The sequence below is a fragment of the Pecten maximus genome, chromosome 11 (genome assembly GCF_902652985.1).
Source record: "Pecten maximus chromosome 11, xPecMax1.1, whole genome shotgun sequence".
In the NCBI taxonomy this organism is placed as follows: Eukaryota; Metazoa; Mollusca; class Bivalvia; order Pectinida; family Pectinidae; genus Pecten; species Pecten maximus.
In genome coordinates this window covers 10,165,751-10,184,436 of record NC_047025.1, presented here as the reverse complement: position 1 = coordinate 10,184,436, position 18,686 = coordinate 10,165,751, and the positions used below count along the sequence as shown (strand labels likewise).

At 34.3% G+C, this 18,686-nt stretch overlaps 1 protein-coding gene across 2 annotated transcripts; it reads left to right on the top strand.

The window, feature by feature from the left end:
- The first annotated feature begins 1,246 nt into the window (after window positions 1-1,246).
- LOC117337858 lies at window positions 1,247-18,320 on the top strand. 2 transcript variants are annotated; one of them, XM_033898988.1, is made up of 3 exons: window positions 1,247-1,284; window positions 2,056-2,490; window positions 16,243-18,320. In XM_033898988.1, exons 2-3 carry the CDS (start codon window positions 2,421-2,423, stop codon window positions 16,905-16,907), a joined length of 735 nt encoding a protein of 244 aa, XP_033754879.1. In that variant the 5' UTR covers window positions 1,247-1,284; window positions 2,056-2,420; the 3' UTR covers window positions 16,908-18,320. The 2 variants fall into 2 exon arrangements, with proteins under 2 accessions (XP_033754879.1, XP_033754880.1); XM_033898989.1 differs by lacking the exon at window positions 1,247-1,284 and adding an exon at window positions 1,699-1,952.
- The last annotated feature ends 366 nt before the right edge of the window (window positions 18,321-18,686 follow it).

The following is an 18,686-nucleotide window of genomic DNA, read 5'->3' as shown; positions in this document are numbered from 1 at the left end:
TTGTTGACAGTGTATGCTCAGGGGTTCGGTAAATACCATATCATTTGTAACAAATCTGTAGTGTGTGCGAAGTTGAAAACGTAAATTAGTCTCTGATCTATCCAGTATTTTTGCTGTTTTTTTTCCACTTCCCAGGAAAGTGTACCTTATAACATAGGAAAACTCACAAAAATACGCATATTTTGTCCACTACATACATCGACATGGGCGTCTTATCTTTCGACATAATTCTGTAGATCCTTTTTTAATATTTTAATGATAAGTTAGCGGTACGTCTTAGTTTCTCTATTTAAGCACACAACGACAGGGTCACGTGACAGATGAAACGTACCCGAGGTTATGTAAGCATATATCTGTGATGTTTCAGTTGCACACGGAATACATCGTAAAATAAGCTTTAACCGGACATATATATGCCGCCTTCAGTAGACATGACCTTTCTAGCACCTATTATTCGCTCTGACAATAAGTTAGACATTTGATAATGTGCTCACCGCAGGAGATCTTTTTGATGGCATTTCGTTCGTTATATCGTTATTTCCTCCCACTAACCATCGTCTTTTCGAAGCGACAGAAGAATACCTCTCTTAATTTATATCGAAATGTATCGATCACCAGGAATAACGTCCGTTTTATAGCAACCCATGTGTATATAAGATATTGTTTTCATTGAACGATTTCATTAATTTCGCCAAAGGTCGTTTCACATGTAAATGGAAACTACTTCTTCAATATTATTGAACACGAGTGCGAGATTCTGTTAATTCTATAACTTGAGAAAAATTCAGGAGATGTTCAGTGCTTCTTTATGACGACCACCAAAGGCACATTTTCACCTCCGCAATCGCAGCGTGACGTTATGTATATATGACGTCACAATGCTGTGTCTAAAAGAAAAAAATAACGAATTTGAAATTATAAACAACTGCATAACATTAACGTCAAATCATTTTCACTGAAAGGCAACATTACACGGCCAATATTCCCCAGTTATCCGATAAAAATAATTCATATTATTATTGTATACAAAATATAATTCTCGTTGAGATTTTATAGACTTAAAAGGATTTAACTTACTCAGAAATAATGAATTATGCAACGATCTTTATAAAAAAAAACAATCTATCAATGTTTCCGTAATGATTTACGCTTGATCACGGCAGGCATTTAATCCTCGGGTTGTGATAGGCTTACTCTAATCTCCAAGTATATGATTTGTAACTTGATTTAATCCAGGTACACATAAACGTTTTGCTGAATGTGGTAGGCAGGTTCCGGTATCAGGTATGCTTTGCTAATTTAATTAATTTAATTGATAAGTGTAAGCAAAAAAATTAATATACATTTATGTTTTAATAGTGAGGTGTTCCCTCACTAGAATTATGTATGGAATGATTTGTGAATTATAGTTTGGACTGAGCAATAGGTTTAAATTCCAGGTGGACCGATGTGGATTATCTATCTATATATATATGTATACAGTACGGATACAGGTATATTGACACGTGTACCCTTATTAACACATACATACAGGTATATACTTATGTGATATATTATAAGCCCCCGATAAGAAGGTAAAACTGACGTTTAACTGTAGTGAATGCTGTACATTCAAAATCATTCGCCCAGAACGTAGATATATATACAATATATATCTAAGTCTGTTGGGTTGTTCCATACATGTACATTGTAGATATGCGTCATTGTACATTATAATCTATATGTACACGAATATCCCAAGCTGGCAACGACTGAGAGCGACAATATTTGGCTAGATATTTAAAGAATAATTAATTTCGTTTGTAGTGCTCTACCTGCCGTACGTGCAAACAGTGCCACCGATGACTCGAAGTTATAATTAGATGAATTTTAGATAAATATTGTGATATTTACCAATTTAGGTATTCCACCTGGAGTTTATTTCACCGATACGCCCAAGTTACGCCATCAAGGTAACTTCATGTATTTAATTAGTAAAACAACTTGTTGAAGACGCAAAGCAAATGCTAAGCCAAATATTGGAACGTGCGTTGTATATATGTATTGTGCTTGTAGAAACATCGACAGTTAAAATATACTCGAAAACAGCCATGATGGAATCAATTTGAGCGTGATACTGGCCCCGTGGGCACCTGAACCCCCGAGAGCGACCCTCCGCTTGTCGTCTTTGGACTTGATTAGAGGCCCGTCCCCCGGGTTCCATTATTTTAGAACTGAAGTCATTTGTCCCAAGGAATTAAACGGCGACCCGGGATATTGTATGTGGGCTGCAAGTAATGATGAACAGATGAATTGGAAATGAAACTATGACACGAGGTTCTCTATCTGGACCAGAGGACTGACAAACGGATGAATTTGAGCCATGTAGACGGGATATTGTGTGGGATCGTCCTGTCGAGTCGAAGGATACGTTTCTCACGATGGAATTAGTGTATAGTGCGGAATGTATTATATCATTTTGGACTCTACTGCAAATAACCCATGTCCAAGGTATGTAGTTTCATTGATGCAATTTTCATATCGTTTTGACAAATATATTACTACAACTGTAACGGCCACCGGGATAAGAAACATCACGATTATCAATATTTTTTCAAGAATATTTTCATAGCAACAGCGTTCATATTTATGTATAAACTTCTAGTACCAAAATTATGTCAAGATACGACTCTAATAGCGATGGTACAAATACTAGCCAAATCATGAAAAGTCTGCATTGCAATCCGCGTATAAATATAGTCTTAAAGACACGGTCGTCATATTAACAGATTAGCATGCAAAGATATCAAACTATACATATGAGAATGGTTTTTACTATACACAACACACATACACCGAGTTAAACTCTTTGGCTAATATGTCATTAAATCTAGCTGCATACAAACTTCACATACTGTGCTTTTTGGACAATAACAAAGTATTTTAATGTACCAGCTTCGTTTTACTGCATTTAGTGTTGTTTATGTGTCCATGTCTACAAATATTCCTAAACATTTAAATGTACGGAGTCACGTTGTTTAAATACCCGGTGTCGTATGGTAATGATGTGTTCTATAGTAACCCACGGTAGAGAGTTCAAACACAGCTCTTCTTTACATATCGTTAAAAATAACACGTTCATAGGGCAAAACGTTGTCAATGGTATCTCTGGCACTCCCGAGAATCCATTGTCCGAACAGTGAAACTGCAAAAACACGAGCTTTTTTCTTTATGCGGAAAGGCAGCAATTAAAAGAGATTAACACATCAAGTTGTATATTACACTTGAACATATATTGGTGATTTTCGCAAAAAAGGTAGACCAAACTCAAACAATTCAGCGAATTTATAGAAGGATACATGACGAGTTCAATAGGATTTTTCATGTTTATTATACCAGTATACATAGTGTATCACCTGTACATACCAGTATACATAGTGTATCACCTGTACATACCAGTATACAGTGTATCACCTGTACATGCCAGTATACATAGTGTATCACCTGTACATACCAGTATACATAGTGTATCACCTGTACATACCAGTAGTGTAGCACAGTGTATCACTGTATACATAGTGTACACAGTAACAATACAGTATACGTGTATCACCTGTATACATAGCGTATCACCTGTATACATATGTATCACCTGATAGCTAGTTATCACCTGTATACATACGGTGTATCACCTGTATACATAGTGTATCAACCTGTAAACATATTAGCACCGGGATACATAGTGTAATCACACTGTATACATAGTTAGTAAAGTGAACACCTGTACTACATTACATGCCAGTATACATAGTGTATCACCTGTATATACCAGTATACATAGTGTATCACATGTATATATACCAGTATACATAGTGTATCACCTGTACATACCAGTATACATAGTGTATCACCTGTACATACCAGTATACATAGTGTATCACCTGTACATACCAGTATACATAGTGTATCACCTGTACATACCAGTATACATAGTGTATCACCTGTACATACCAGTATACATAGTGTATCACCTGTACATACCAGTATACAGTGTATCACCTGTACATGCCAGTATACATAGTGTATCACCTGTATACATAGTGTATCACCTGTACATACCAGTATACATAGTGTATCACCTGTACATACCAGTATACATAGTGTATCACATGTACATACCAGTATACATATTGTATCACATGTATATATACCAGTATACATAGTGTATCACCTGTACATACCAGTATACATATTGTATCACATGTATATATACCAGTATACATAGTGTATCACATGTACATACCAGTATACAGTGTATCACCTGTACATACCAGTATACATAGTGTATCACATGTATACATAGTGTATCACCTGTACATACCAGTATACATAGTGTATCACCTGTACATACCAGTATACATAGTGTATCACCTGTATACATAGTGTATCACCTGTACATACCAGTATACATAGTGTATCACCTGTACATACCAGTTTACATAGTGTATCACCTGTATACATAGTGTATCACCTGTATACATAGTGTATCACCTGTACATACCTGTATACATAGTGTATCACCAGTATACATAGTGTATCACCTGTACATACCAGTTTACATAGTGTATCACCTGTATACATAGTGTATCACCTGTATACATAGTGTATCACATGTACATACCAGTATTTATAGTGTTTCACCTGTATACATAGTGTATCATATGTACATACTAGTAAACATAGTGTATCAACTGTATATACCAGTAAACATAGTGTATCATCTGTATACATCAGTACACATAGTGTATCACCTGTATATATATATATATTGTATCACCTGTATAAACCAGTAAATATAGTTTATCACCTGTATAAACCAGTTTATATAGTGAATCACCAGAAAACATAGTGTATCACCTGTACATACCAGTATACATAGTGTATCACATGTACATACCAGTATACATAGTGTATCACCTGTAAATACCAGTATACATAGTGTATCACCTGTACATACCAGTATACATAGTGTATCACCTGTATATACCAGTATACATAGTGTATCACATGTATATATACCAGTATACATAGTGTATCACCTGTATATATACCAGTATACATAGTGTATCACCTGTATATACCAGTATACATAGTGTATCACCTGTATATACCAGTATACATAGTGTATCACATGTATATATACCAGTATACATAGTGTATCACCTGTATATACATCAATACACATTGTACATAGTGTATCACATGTATATATACCAGTATACATAGTGTATCACCTGTATATACCAGTATACATAGTGTATCACCTGTATACAGTGCATTACCTATATATATACCCGAGTACATATTTTATCGCCTTTATGTACCTGTATTAAAGGTTATTACATGTATATATAATATAGGTATGTTTTGTTAAACGCATTGTTTACCGGTACGTCTGCTCAATACTTTTTTATTCACTTTCTTTGAGACATTACGGAATCCTAAATAAACCTGATTTTAATCACGTTTGGTTGAGCAGTGCACTTATAAAACTAAATAATTACTTTGAACTCATGAAATACGGCCAAAGTGGTCTACACACACTTAGTTTACATGTACCTGTGTAGAAGAAAGAAGACAATTTGACTTAAAAATGCATATATACTGTACTATACCACGTAAAAACCACGATAAAGAATTGTAAGATGAAGACTGACTTAAATTATGAATTTGAAATAAAACCGTGTAACAAACCAACTGAAGAGATCTTAAGAAAAGTCATGCGAACTACATACAAAGGAATCCTTCCCGATCGACCACGTACTTGAGTAAACACTCCAGTGTGTTATATCGTAAATACCATTCATTATTCGACCTGGAATCGATATTCGTTTTTAATATAAACCCACTCTTTGGTCTGTCAATTGTTTACATAGTCCTTGCACTTTTGTTGTAGAAGATCCCGGAGCAAATTTATTTAGTAATATTCAAATGTTGAAGGTCTGTGTAGCCATAGCCAGGTATTTAGTAGTATTGTATTTTTATTTCTTAAACCTTAACAAATTGTTCAAAAAGACGGGGAACCATTCGTATGATTTATGTAAATCTGATTAAGAATAGTTCCATATGAAAGATATTGAACTTTTTTCCCCGAATTAAAACAACTTAAACCAAACGATTCATCTGTAGCATCATCACTGAAAATCGTCTAGATGATGATCACGCACGTGACCCTGGTACTGTCAGCTTCCGTTGATAACAGATTGACTCTGCAGTTTATGTATAGCACTTGTTTTATTTATTCATAACACAAAGAAAACAACGTTTAATCTTTGGTATCAACTGGTTTCGAGATGAAAGGATGTCTAAGTTGTAGAAACCGGAAGTAGTTGTACGGACATTATTCAAATAGCGTTCTACGCACCCAGTCTCTGTTTTGTGAAGTATACAGATCATCAGCCGCTGATATATATACAAGGCACAGTGCAAACAGCAATATTCTTAAACATTCTTTTATCGTTACAAAGAAAAATAGATAGGATTTTACCATTCCTCTAAATTAGTTTTGCTTTATACAATAAGCTATTGTTTAGTATGCAGACTATTTGTTTAGCAGCTAGCATTAACTTGGGGAGAATGTACTTATCTCGGCCTATTCCGTCAGGGATCGGGTTTTATTCCGAGCCTTGGAGGGAGATGCTGTGACTGCCTTGGGACCATTGTTTGGGTGTGTATGCGATCGATATTGAATTAGCTTAAGACTCCAATTATGTTCAAATAAGTAAGTCAGTACTGTAGGCATTGTAGGTTCTCCTCTGTTTTCATCTTCAAATATAAGTTGTGGGCCACTTTTTAATCAAAAGGTTTCGGGACCGAATCCCAGTCGTAAAACCATGTTGTTGCTATGCCCTGTCTGCAATGAATATTGGTTTCAATATTTGCCCTCCTGTAACACACAAGTGTGTTCATAGGGTATCAAAGAATCGGAATAGGGAAAATATGTTGTTTTCGTCACATATAAAACATAAAGCGTTTGGACAGTCTGTCTTGATAAGATAAGACGTAGGGAAGAATCGTTAGTGGAGTTCACATTAGTCGCCTCCCGCGATAATACCTTACTTTAACAGTCGCAGTGTGAGGTTATGTTTATATTCCTGGCATATTTTTGATAATGCGTTTGATAATGAAGCCAAATCGTAAATTTGTTGTATTCTGAGAAATGAGATACTTTGCTGCATGTTTCCTCTCCTATTGTGCTCTGAATATTTATAAAATTTGTTTCACTGTTAAAAACAACACCAGCTTTTGCACATTGTGTCTTTATGAACGAATCGATCGGTAGATCTTTGACGAGATAGACACATACAATGGTTACGTCCGACTACAAATTTACATCACAGTTGTATAACAAATAAAGCAATACACAATCTTAAACTTCACACTCAACATTTATCCCCACATCTTTACTTCAGTCATGTAACTGCTGTCAAACATACAATGAGCTTGATTTCAAGTTTCATCTGCATAATTATTGGACGTTATCGATCATTCTAGCCTTGCACACAGGTATGCAAGACGTTATATTTTGTATATGAAAACCCTAAGGACAAAATTGTATTGGCATTGTGATTTCCGCATGGCGTTGTGAGTTTATGAACGGATTCTTTTAAAAAAGACTTGCTACTTTTCTCCACCGTCAGAATTCTAACAACAATAAATTGCTAAAACGGAATGTGTCGATATATTGAATACAAATAGGCGTGGATCACAGAAACGAGATATTTTGCTCACAAAATATGAGAAATCGCCAGTTTTTTTCGGAACGAATAAAAAAAACGAAAAAAAGCAAAGTTAAACACATACAGAATCTTAAAATCGATCGAAAATTTTAGACTGTTCAGATTGTTTAAAATATTAATATTTTTTTTCGAGATTAACAAAATTATTTTTAATTAATATATTTCCAATACGTTATCTTAAAATGCATTTTGGTTAACCAACAAAACTGATTCTTGTTTTCATTTAAAAGGGGAGAGATTTGAATAAGTGATTACAATCGCGACCACAACGCCTGTATATCATAATATACATGTATGTGTGTATATTTTTGTGTCTTTGTTATGCTTTTCCCTTGTAACGTAACATACTCTATATGTAAGTGGTTTAGGTTGATAAATGCGATTAAAATATAATGTACTTGGAACATTATGGCGACTGACATGGTCCCCTACATATACGTACGACTACAATGATATAATATATAATACAATATATATCTACATGTACCCACGGACTGCTACTTCAATCTACACTGTGTAGGTTTTTATTCTGCAATTGGCCATGTCATTGTCGGAATGGACCTATCACATATGCTTTAGCTGTGTTCAGCATAGACGGAAAATCGCGGTATTTCAGCACATACATGTATTCACAGAACTACTTTTTGGGTGACCTGCATTTTGACATTTGGTCTCAATATAACGCAAAAACATACCTCGCATCACATTCATATCGTAAATGTAGGATATTCATTATGTCCAGATTATTTCAGTAAAATAAATATAGCATAAGCTTAACTGAATATGTTTGGGACTATATTTTACCGTGGAATACTTAATGGCGTACGTCGTCCTGAGCTAGTTTCGCTTCGACAGATGATCGCATGTCTTCATGCACCCAACGGCAGCTGAAATGAATGCAATGTTTAGACGAACAAATTAAGAAATATATTTTAATATCTCTGATATCAATATGTTTATTTTCGATGTATGTTGCAGGATGAATAAAACACATGGTCAGTGTCCTAAAATATTGCATTTTTGGCTCGGGACAGAAAGAGAAAAGTGGCTCGTCACTTTTGTCTTTCTGAACCCTCGCTAAACTTCAGCTTATATATGAAGACATTTGTCCTGTATTCCCTATGTTTATACTATAGGATATTAAACCATATAATTGACATGTCAAGTCAATGTTATTTTCATGATGCTTATTTCTTTACTCAAAAATGTTTCCCTGCTTTTCTTTATAACCTTTTAAATATGACTTTTTCATTTGCTAACTATAACTTTGTTGATTTCTCAATTAAGTATCCTAGTATGGATGTAATTACACCTATTACAATCCACTCAGCAGGTCGGGTGCGTTATTCGTAAGAGGCGATTATATTTGAGTTGCTTGGTCTTCTAAAAAAACCTCCCCCCCCCCCCCCCCCCCCCCCTAATGCCTCCTCTTACGCTGCTTCACTTTGGCCTCTAGTTGAGTGTTCGCCCCTGTGAGAAAGGCTTTGGGTTCTGTCGCCTGGTCGACTATGCCAAAGTCTGTAAATGTTCGTTGATAAACTAGCTTAACGCTCATTACTTTGGAAACGGGGCCATTGGTTTGCCAATTGTCGGTATAATGTGACCGGATGCGGTGTCCTGATGGATGTCTTCAGCATTATTCCTCAGTGAGGTAGGGCTATCAGGTCGGCATGATTTCCGCGCTATCACAAGGAGACAAACACGAACATACCGCAGCCTCGTGATGTGATTGGTTGTAAATCCCAATCGTGACGTCATACAATATGACAGGAGAAAATGGCGTGAATGTCGCAATTTAGGTTTTGTATCAGTCTGATAAAGTACAATTTTTACAAATGTTGCAAAAGGCCTTCCTTATGTGACGAACAGAATCACCTATTTCAATTCAATATTAAACTTATTAATCTTGTCACATTTCCCCGGATTTTATCTCCCAAAAGACCCAGTAATATATATATGAAGTATTTCAAAACTAGTCCATAAATCTCATGTGAAATGTATGTTATTTATGCTGTGATATGTTATTATATGGATATGTTGTTATTGTATAGATTATATGTTGTGGTATATCATTTTATGTTTTGGTATGTTGTGGTATACCATTTTGTTGTGTGGTTATCATTTTATGTTTTGGTAAGTTGTGGTATATCATTTTATGTTTTGGTTAGTTGTGGTATATCATTTTATGTTTTGGTAAGTTGTGGTATATCATTTAATGTTTTGGTTAGTTGTGGTATATCATTTAATGTTTTGGTTAGTTGTGGTATATCGTTTTATGTTTTGGTAAGTTGTGGTATATCGTTTTATGTTTTGGTAAGTTGTGGTATATCATTTTATGTTTTGGTAAGTTGTGGTATATCATTTTATGTTTTGGTAAGTTGTGGTATATCCTTTTATGTTTTGGTAAGTTGTGGTATATCCTTTAATGTTTTGGTAAGTTGTGGAATATCATTTTATGTTTTGGCAAGCCGTGGTGTATCATTTTATGTTTTGGCAAGCCGTGGTGTATCATTTTATGTTTTGTTAAATTGTGGTATATCGTTTTATGTTTTGGTAAATTGTAGTATATCATTTTATGTTTTGATAAATTGTAGTATATCATTTTATGTTTGGGTAAGTTTTGTTATACAGTTTTAAGTCTCAATATATTGTGGTATATCATTTTATGTTTTGGTAAGTTGTGGAATATCATTTTATGTTTTGGCAAGCCGTGGTGTATCATTTTATGTTTTGTTAAATTGTGGTATATCGTTTTATGTTTTGGTAAATTGTAGTATATCATTTTATGTTTTGGTAAGTTGTTGTATATCATTTTATGTTTTGGTAAATTGTAGTATATCATTTTATGTTTGGGTAAGTTTTGTTATATTGTTTTAAGTCTCAATATATTGTGGTATATCGTTTTATGTTGATGTATGTTTCTTTATATTTTAATATGTTGTGTTTTGGTATGGACCTTAAATTTCCAACAGTTATTGAATAGTTTTCTGATGACTCATATGTCTGCTACCATACATCTGTATGTCTTACATGTACAAATGTATTACCATACAGGCGTAAAATACTGCACGCTGATATGTATTATAAGATTAACTTCCACTTAAGCGTATTGTCATAGTACTTTGAGACTCCTTCATGTGTGTGTCATGCATGTGTAGATTATATAAATCATACAGACATTTATACAAATAATACACACCACACTGAGCAGGACACATGTTTTACACCCTTCCCTGTTTTGTTTTCTGTATAATATGACTGTTGGTGTCTCAATAACAAGGGGCGGATTGCCTCGATAATTTGACAACTTACATTGTCTGTACAGCCGCTAAGTATTAAGTAATGATCATTCACGCTGTACTATATACACGGACAAGTTGTATTGCGTGAATAATTGTATATTAAAATGTAAGTACACCTCTGCTTGTCTCTCAAGTCCTTTGACCTTTTACAAATATTGACTCAGCCCTCTAACTCCGAAATAATATACAACCCTTTCACTCGATCTATTCAGTCCATATATACACGAGTTTTGATTGCAGGCTGTCCTGGTTTATGCCCATCAAATTCACATGTACTTTACTGTTTCATGATACACAATATAGCATCAAATAATTGTCGTTTTTAAATATTTGAAATTGAATTTTAAAAAGCGAGTCTTAGAAATTAAAACTTTTGGAGCCTTGTCAACAAAACAAACTTCAAGGTGAGAACTTTTATCACGTAACAAAGAAAAGTTACATTTTTGCGGGTTTGAAAGTTAAAACGTGGAGGACTTAATCAATCGGTGGCGGCGATTTTGTCGCACGATTTTTAGTTTGTGACGTAACGTCATTGTTTATATTATGCTGTCACTATTGATTTCTTACTATCGCAGCCAATGACAAACGCTCCAGGGTACATGAAACTAGTGCTAGTGACAAATTTTCAAAATATTACATTGTGGAATCGGGTCTTTTTTCTTGTTTAACGTCATATCAACATATATTTGGGGATGGGAGATGGTTGATTAAATTAGAAATTATGACACCACTCGGTGTTCTTTATAAGGATAACTCCTTATAATATATAATTAGGTTCTTATATTACATAAAAAATCCTTTTTGCTACTTAAATCTAAACAATCTCGGCTAAAGGTGATATATTTGTTATATGCTCTCAGGAATTGATTATATTTAAACATACATTTTGGGAATACTATTTCTTTATGCGCTTATTTATTATATCTTTGAAAAATTCGACATTTCAAAATTATACTTATCCACAATATCAAGAGATTATCTGTTGCATGATGTACATAGTTTACAATTTTCGGTATTGTTATAACGACCTACATCAGTGCTATATTCAACTTATGTGACGACTTACGAATTTTCTTTTCTTTAAAATATCGATACCTAAGTATTTCGTTAATTATTTTTGTAAACATCATTAATGAATATGTTCGTTTAAAGAACACTTCGTAGATGATTTTTCTATGCAGTCTTCTCAAAATATATACATTTTACGTTTAATGATATCAATCTTTTTGTCAACCATATTGTCATAATGTTATGTATACCTTAACCCCATTCTAAGTAACACATCTCGTATAATTTTGGACCACTCACTTCCTTTCTCGAGAATTTCTTGATAACAAGCCTTTAAGTTAGAGTTAAATGGATTCTCAAAACTTACTTGATGACAAAAGTATGTATCATGAAACGGTTTTAGTGACATCGGTGCAAAGTGTTTGACGAGATAATTTATCTTCAATACAAAAAAACATATTAGTCCCCCAATGACGCACCGAATGCTTTGGACCTCTTCACAAAGAGGGAACATGATACTAGCGAGTGTCCTTGGCTCTCCGTGCACCATACAAATAACAATTACTACACAAATTGATCAATTTAAATTTTACGCCGACTGGCCATTGGTATATTTTAATGTCCTAATTGTCGAAACATTACAACACAGCTCAATCACTGCTCAATCATCTGATTTAAAATTCAGCACATAGATACCTATTTAATATAATTATAACTGAAAGAATACTATTAACATAGTATACAATTTTGATTATAATATTATGGTTATTCTTTATGTAATGAGAGTGTCATGTTTAGCATGAAGCTTATCTTCCACATGACCTTCAAATAACACAACTACACTATAAACAATTACCATTCAGAAATACAATGCATGGTGTACATCAAGTAGGTGACTATTTGAATAATAATTCAAATGATAAGTTAACAGTGCATTTATTCATGTTAAACATGTACACAGTATGCTCAAGGTCAATCAAATATGTTATGAAAAGGTATGACTTCGACCTTTGCCGTTTTCTAATTGCTAAAGACCACTTCATCTATACAAAAACACCAAAATCGGCAAGGAAAATATTCCGTGATTTTTTTTTTGCGACTTTTCAAGAGCCAAAACTTCATGCTGGCTCCATATAATGTAGATGCCACAACCTGGCATGGAAGTTAAAATCACTTCCGGGTTCCATCTAAGATTTTTACATTTTTTATATACTTAGCAATATTTTGAGATATTTTGCCACTCATAATTTTCTGTTTTAGATTGATTTTTAAGATAAGAAACATTTTGTTTAGATTCAATTGTGTTATTAAACTCCAAGGCTTCTCCATTCAGAATCTATGACATTTCAGATGTTCGTTCAAAGAATATGACACATATCTGAGGGATTTTAACTGTATATAATATATATATATATACCTAGACAACCCGATTCTCACCCTACTCTGACATTTCTAGGTCGCCAATGCAAGGGAACGGCAAAAATCGTTACCAGATTGCTTCGGCCCTATTCAGGCCTAAGCTTTTATAAATGGTATTAAGTAGGGCATGTTTATAAAACCTATTGAACGCCTTATAAAATATCAAATCAAATCTGATTAGGACCGTTTCTGGCTTGTGTGAAGTCTTTGTTGTGAAAAAAAAAACTATTGTGTTTATATACTGCAAATCTGCTTATGTTCGTTGTCACAAATGTTGATCCTTTCGCAAAAATAAGCAAAGTTCGCAGCTTTTCCCTTTATTTTGTCTTTTCATACTTGAATATAAGTTCGCAGCTATTATTTTGCTATAATATAAGGCTTTTGGGGATGTTTAGCGCACCCAAACATGACAAATAGTGTGATTATCACCGATAATGATTTATGCAATACATTCGTTTATTAAATGACTGGATTCATCTCCGAATCACAGGTTTTTAACATTATTTTTAACTGCATTGTCAATAGAAGAGCATCCCACCAGAATGCTTGTATTCATAGCAGTATTTGTTTTTGGTGAGAATAGATTCCTATTTATTTTGCAAGACGAAAATAATACACACTGAATGATTTATATCGTGCTATTGTAACCAGCAGTTCATATTTAGGTTGGGAATTTTGTGTAACTTCTTTCGACCAAAAACAAAGACTGACAAAAACATTCCTATTGACAATCGTCTGATTACGACCATCTATCAGAATCATTATCAATGCCCTCTAATTTTACACTCTCAAATATCTTACCTTAATATTCACTGCGCTGTAATTATAGCAGAGCAGCTAGGTGTGGTTTACCTAAATACTGTAAACGTACATATTTTAGCGGTAATTTTATTTTAGCGCTTTTCGCGCTGGAAGCCTTGCGCTAAATTATGATTGCGCTAATTACTTTTTGTACGTTTTATTTCTATAGAAAGTTCTGTGAATGCGCTAATTCATCATTGCGCTAACTGACTAAAATCTGCAAATGCGCTAAAATTTGATTGCGCTAAAATAAGTACGTTTACAGTATTCACTGCACTGTAAAAGATTTGTATTGGTTTGGTTTTATTTGTTTAACATCCTATCAACAGCTAAGGTAATTCAAGGAAGGCCTCCCGTGCGTGCGATATGCATGCTTGGAATACACTGTAAAAGAAGCGATTCGGTGTCGCTCCTTCTCTGTTGACAGTTTGCAACTTAGCCAATGGGTCATGGTTCTTTGGCTCCGTTGGTAGTGCCATGTATTATCAAGCTTGCGACCTAGATTTGATTTCTGACAGGGCCTGTGTACTGGGAAATGTATTTCCGTGATCTTGCACATTTCTTTTAAAGTACAGCTCAAAATACAATTTTCAAACTATATATTCATAAAATCATTAGATTCACTTAAAGATTGCTTAATCATTATCTACAATACATATGTGTAAATCGATTTTAACGCTGTCCAAACTCTTCGCCACAGCGACGAAATCGAGTAGGCAAAGGAACTATTTATGGTAAAGGCGATTTGATTTTAAACGTCTTATTGACCACAAACTACCCCTAATTGAAAGTGTTTGGATTAAATTGTTAATACTTTATACATATAGAACATTGTAATATAGGCCTTTCATCTCATGCAGTTCCATATGGGCTCACACAACTAGCTCTATTGAACAGCAGGTACCAATTAATAATAAGGTAAAAAACACAATATTACCTGTAAGCTGGTTTTAATGTTCAAGATGTCATGCTCACAGGTTATACAGAATTATTTATAACATTTTTTTAAAGCAAATTCCCTTACCTTTTGATGTTTGTTAATGAATATTTTCCTGACTAATTGACAATTTGTTTATTTGCATTATCATGTATCTAATACCTTCTATATGGAAAGAGTAACAGTATGATTTTACACTAATTTTGGCGTTCAGATTACTGCGATAGATTGGACATTGCATTATCACTGCGGCTCAGTCGGTACATAGTGGGATAATTCAACATCCTGCTAAACTTCGGAGTGTGAAGTTCAATGGAATGGTTTGTACTGTCCAGTGGTTATGACCTTTAGCAAAACACTTCTATCTAACTTCTCTGAAGAGTTTGTGACGGGTGTTCCACTGGACATGTAACCGGTTATCGAATGGGCATGTAAAACATTGTTACATTATTTGACATGTACCACGCTATCCACTGCAAATGTTCCGAGATAAGACATCATTTTGCATTCTGCTATACTCAGAAATGTTTCGCAATGTACCACAAAAGAACGGCATACCGATAGCCGTTCATCCCTTCCAGGAACATTGGCCACCGTTTCTAAATCACATAGAACATAGAAATAATGTGTCTTCTTACTTCAGAACTACTTTAATAAAAGCATGTCCTTTGTCTCCTTACCTACCAGATTTACCACTCTTGTGTTAAAATCAGAGTAAGTGTTACATGCATTGTTATGCATGACTAAGTTAATGAAAAAATAACCTAAGTAATGATCTCAGAAGATTTGAGCCTATGTATGTTTGTTGCATCAACAGTAGTTAAAGAAGCAGAAAATTATCGATATCACTCAATAGATTTATTAATGCATACAATACAATTGTAGACATACGCATTTTGATTTTAGTATAAAAGAATCTTTGAATCAATAACTAAAATATGGTATGCTGAATATGCGTAAAAACAAGCGTAATCTGATTTTCTGTTTGTTGTTGTAGGAAGCAACACGACGTCGTCGTCAGGCTCTTCCGGCGCGAGTTACGACGCCTCAATCAAGCTCATCGCTACTATATGCATTGTAATCGCAGCCATTATCATTTCTGTTGTGGTTGCAAAGATAGCTGACATGTGTTACGACCGACATGTACTACGTGACGATGCTAGTGACATAAGCGATCATACCAAGGGTCTCATACGAGCACGATTGGCAATCATTCAGATGAAGAAGAAAGAAAAACCTAAAAAAGGCACGATGGGCATGCTTCGGATCTGGTCGGCTAAAACTAAAGGATCGAACCAACAACCGACACCCAATAGCAATGCCAGTAAGGAGAGAAGTGTTGTGATAAACGTAGGTGAAGCGCCAAAGGCAAACAAAGATGTTGAAAAATACTCACCGAAGTTAGATAACAAGTCACACTCTACAGTGCAAAACAGTACAGTTTCTGTTGAAGCTAAGAAACAAGGTGTTTCGAAATCTCAGAATTCGAAAAAAGTTGCCAAATCTTCCGTGCCGCCTAAGACTCCATCAAAAGCTAATAAAAACGATAAGGGAGGGGGAGCGAGAAAGCAGGCGGCTTCCAATGATAAACGTGTAACATTTAGGGAAGAGAAAAATGTGATGGAGATTCAGAGTGTTTCAACATTAGGAGCCCAATGTTGATGCATGCCTGTATTTAGCTAGGCTCGATAATTACTGTATAAGACTGTTTCTGAATAAAACTTATCTTAATTGTTATCAGCTTCTCCATTAGTGGACTGGTTTCAGGGACAGAGATTGTTTCTTGAACGAAATCGTTTTAACGACAGTGAGAACACCGAAAAAACTTTCAGAATGAGAAAGTATAGTTCTCTCCTGTGGATGTTACTTCGAATGGTGTTCAACTTACAATCGAGGTGTGAAACAACAATAAATATCTAACTATAGATGATATTAAGGCCAAAATATAAATACTACCAGATTGCTAAATGAGTGATCCCGCCAAAACGGGGACAAGAATCTTACCTATGTGATTTTACAGCCAGTATCAAAATACATTAACATAAGTGTTACTATTCGATGGTAAAAAGAAAAAGTCGAATTACGTAAATGGATTTTACCTCGTATTTGTGTGACCACAGTTTTTCATCATCGTTTGGATATCAACCAAAGACCTAACATACCTGTTTTCCTCCAATTTAGGGTTTTTATATTGAAAATGACACATCCCTCATTGACGTAATATATCCGTACCCTGCCAGTTGTATTGATGATATATATGAGGTCATGTTTGCGGTTGAGAGACTTTCTCTAACATCTTCCATCATAGTTTGTTATTGTTACCGTGTTGTTCAAAAACCGCCTGATAAGGCATATATGAGAGGTTATTGGCATGATACGTTGATATTGATTAATTATCATAGTAAATGTATTTTTATAGACCATTACCTGCCCTTTCGCATTTTTATTTATGGCTTGAACAGATCAGATGATTTTTTTTACCATTCTTCCATATTACTTACTGTAAACGCACATAGTTTAGCGGTTATCGTATTTTAGAATTTTTTCCGCACCAGACCCTTTGGGCTTGATTTTAATTGCGCCAAATACATATTCATTCCCTGGCCCATTTCCTATGGCAAACAATATTGGTGCGGTTATCCATCATTTCACTAATCTGCTAACCGTTTGCAATGCGCAAAATTTAAGTGCGCGAAAATTAGGTCATTTACAGTATAAAAAAGATTATATTACGACGAGAGCAGTTCTTTAAAATGTGTAAAATGTATGTAAGTTTATCATCAAAGAAAACTACAATCTCATTATCTTTTACTGAAAGAGAATGTGCAGTGAGAGAAATAATGAAAAGTCATGAATGTGGATTTGTTTAGATAGAAAAAGTGTTCTATTGAACGTTTTGCGTCTATCAATATATTTTACTGTTAATGTTTCCGAAATTTGTGATTTGATGAAAATGAGATTTTGTAAATCCCTATATTGTCACTGTTTTACGACAACCAATCTGCTAATGACAAGTTAGTACTTTAATGGATTGGTTAGGAATTAAATTATGCCACGTGTTGTTTTTAATGAAAACCGTTTTAGTTATTTTGTTTATTTGAGTATATTATGCGATTCAATATATCACGTACATGTTACATCAACAAAAAGTACAGACAATTACAGATATATCTGTTGGATTACGGATTAATGTATTTAGACTACCATATTGTTTTTCAACCTCAACTGTTTTAAAAAAGAAAACAAGAAAATTATTCTAAAAAGGTTAATGGAAGAAACTTCAATCCATTTCATAATTACTTAAAAACTAGTAAATCCGCAATATCTCTTAAAATATTTCCCCCTATTTTCTTTTCACTTTTCTATATATATATATTTACCAAATACATTTTATTTATCTTTTAACTAGGAATGCGTACATCATGTTAATTCCATAAATAG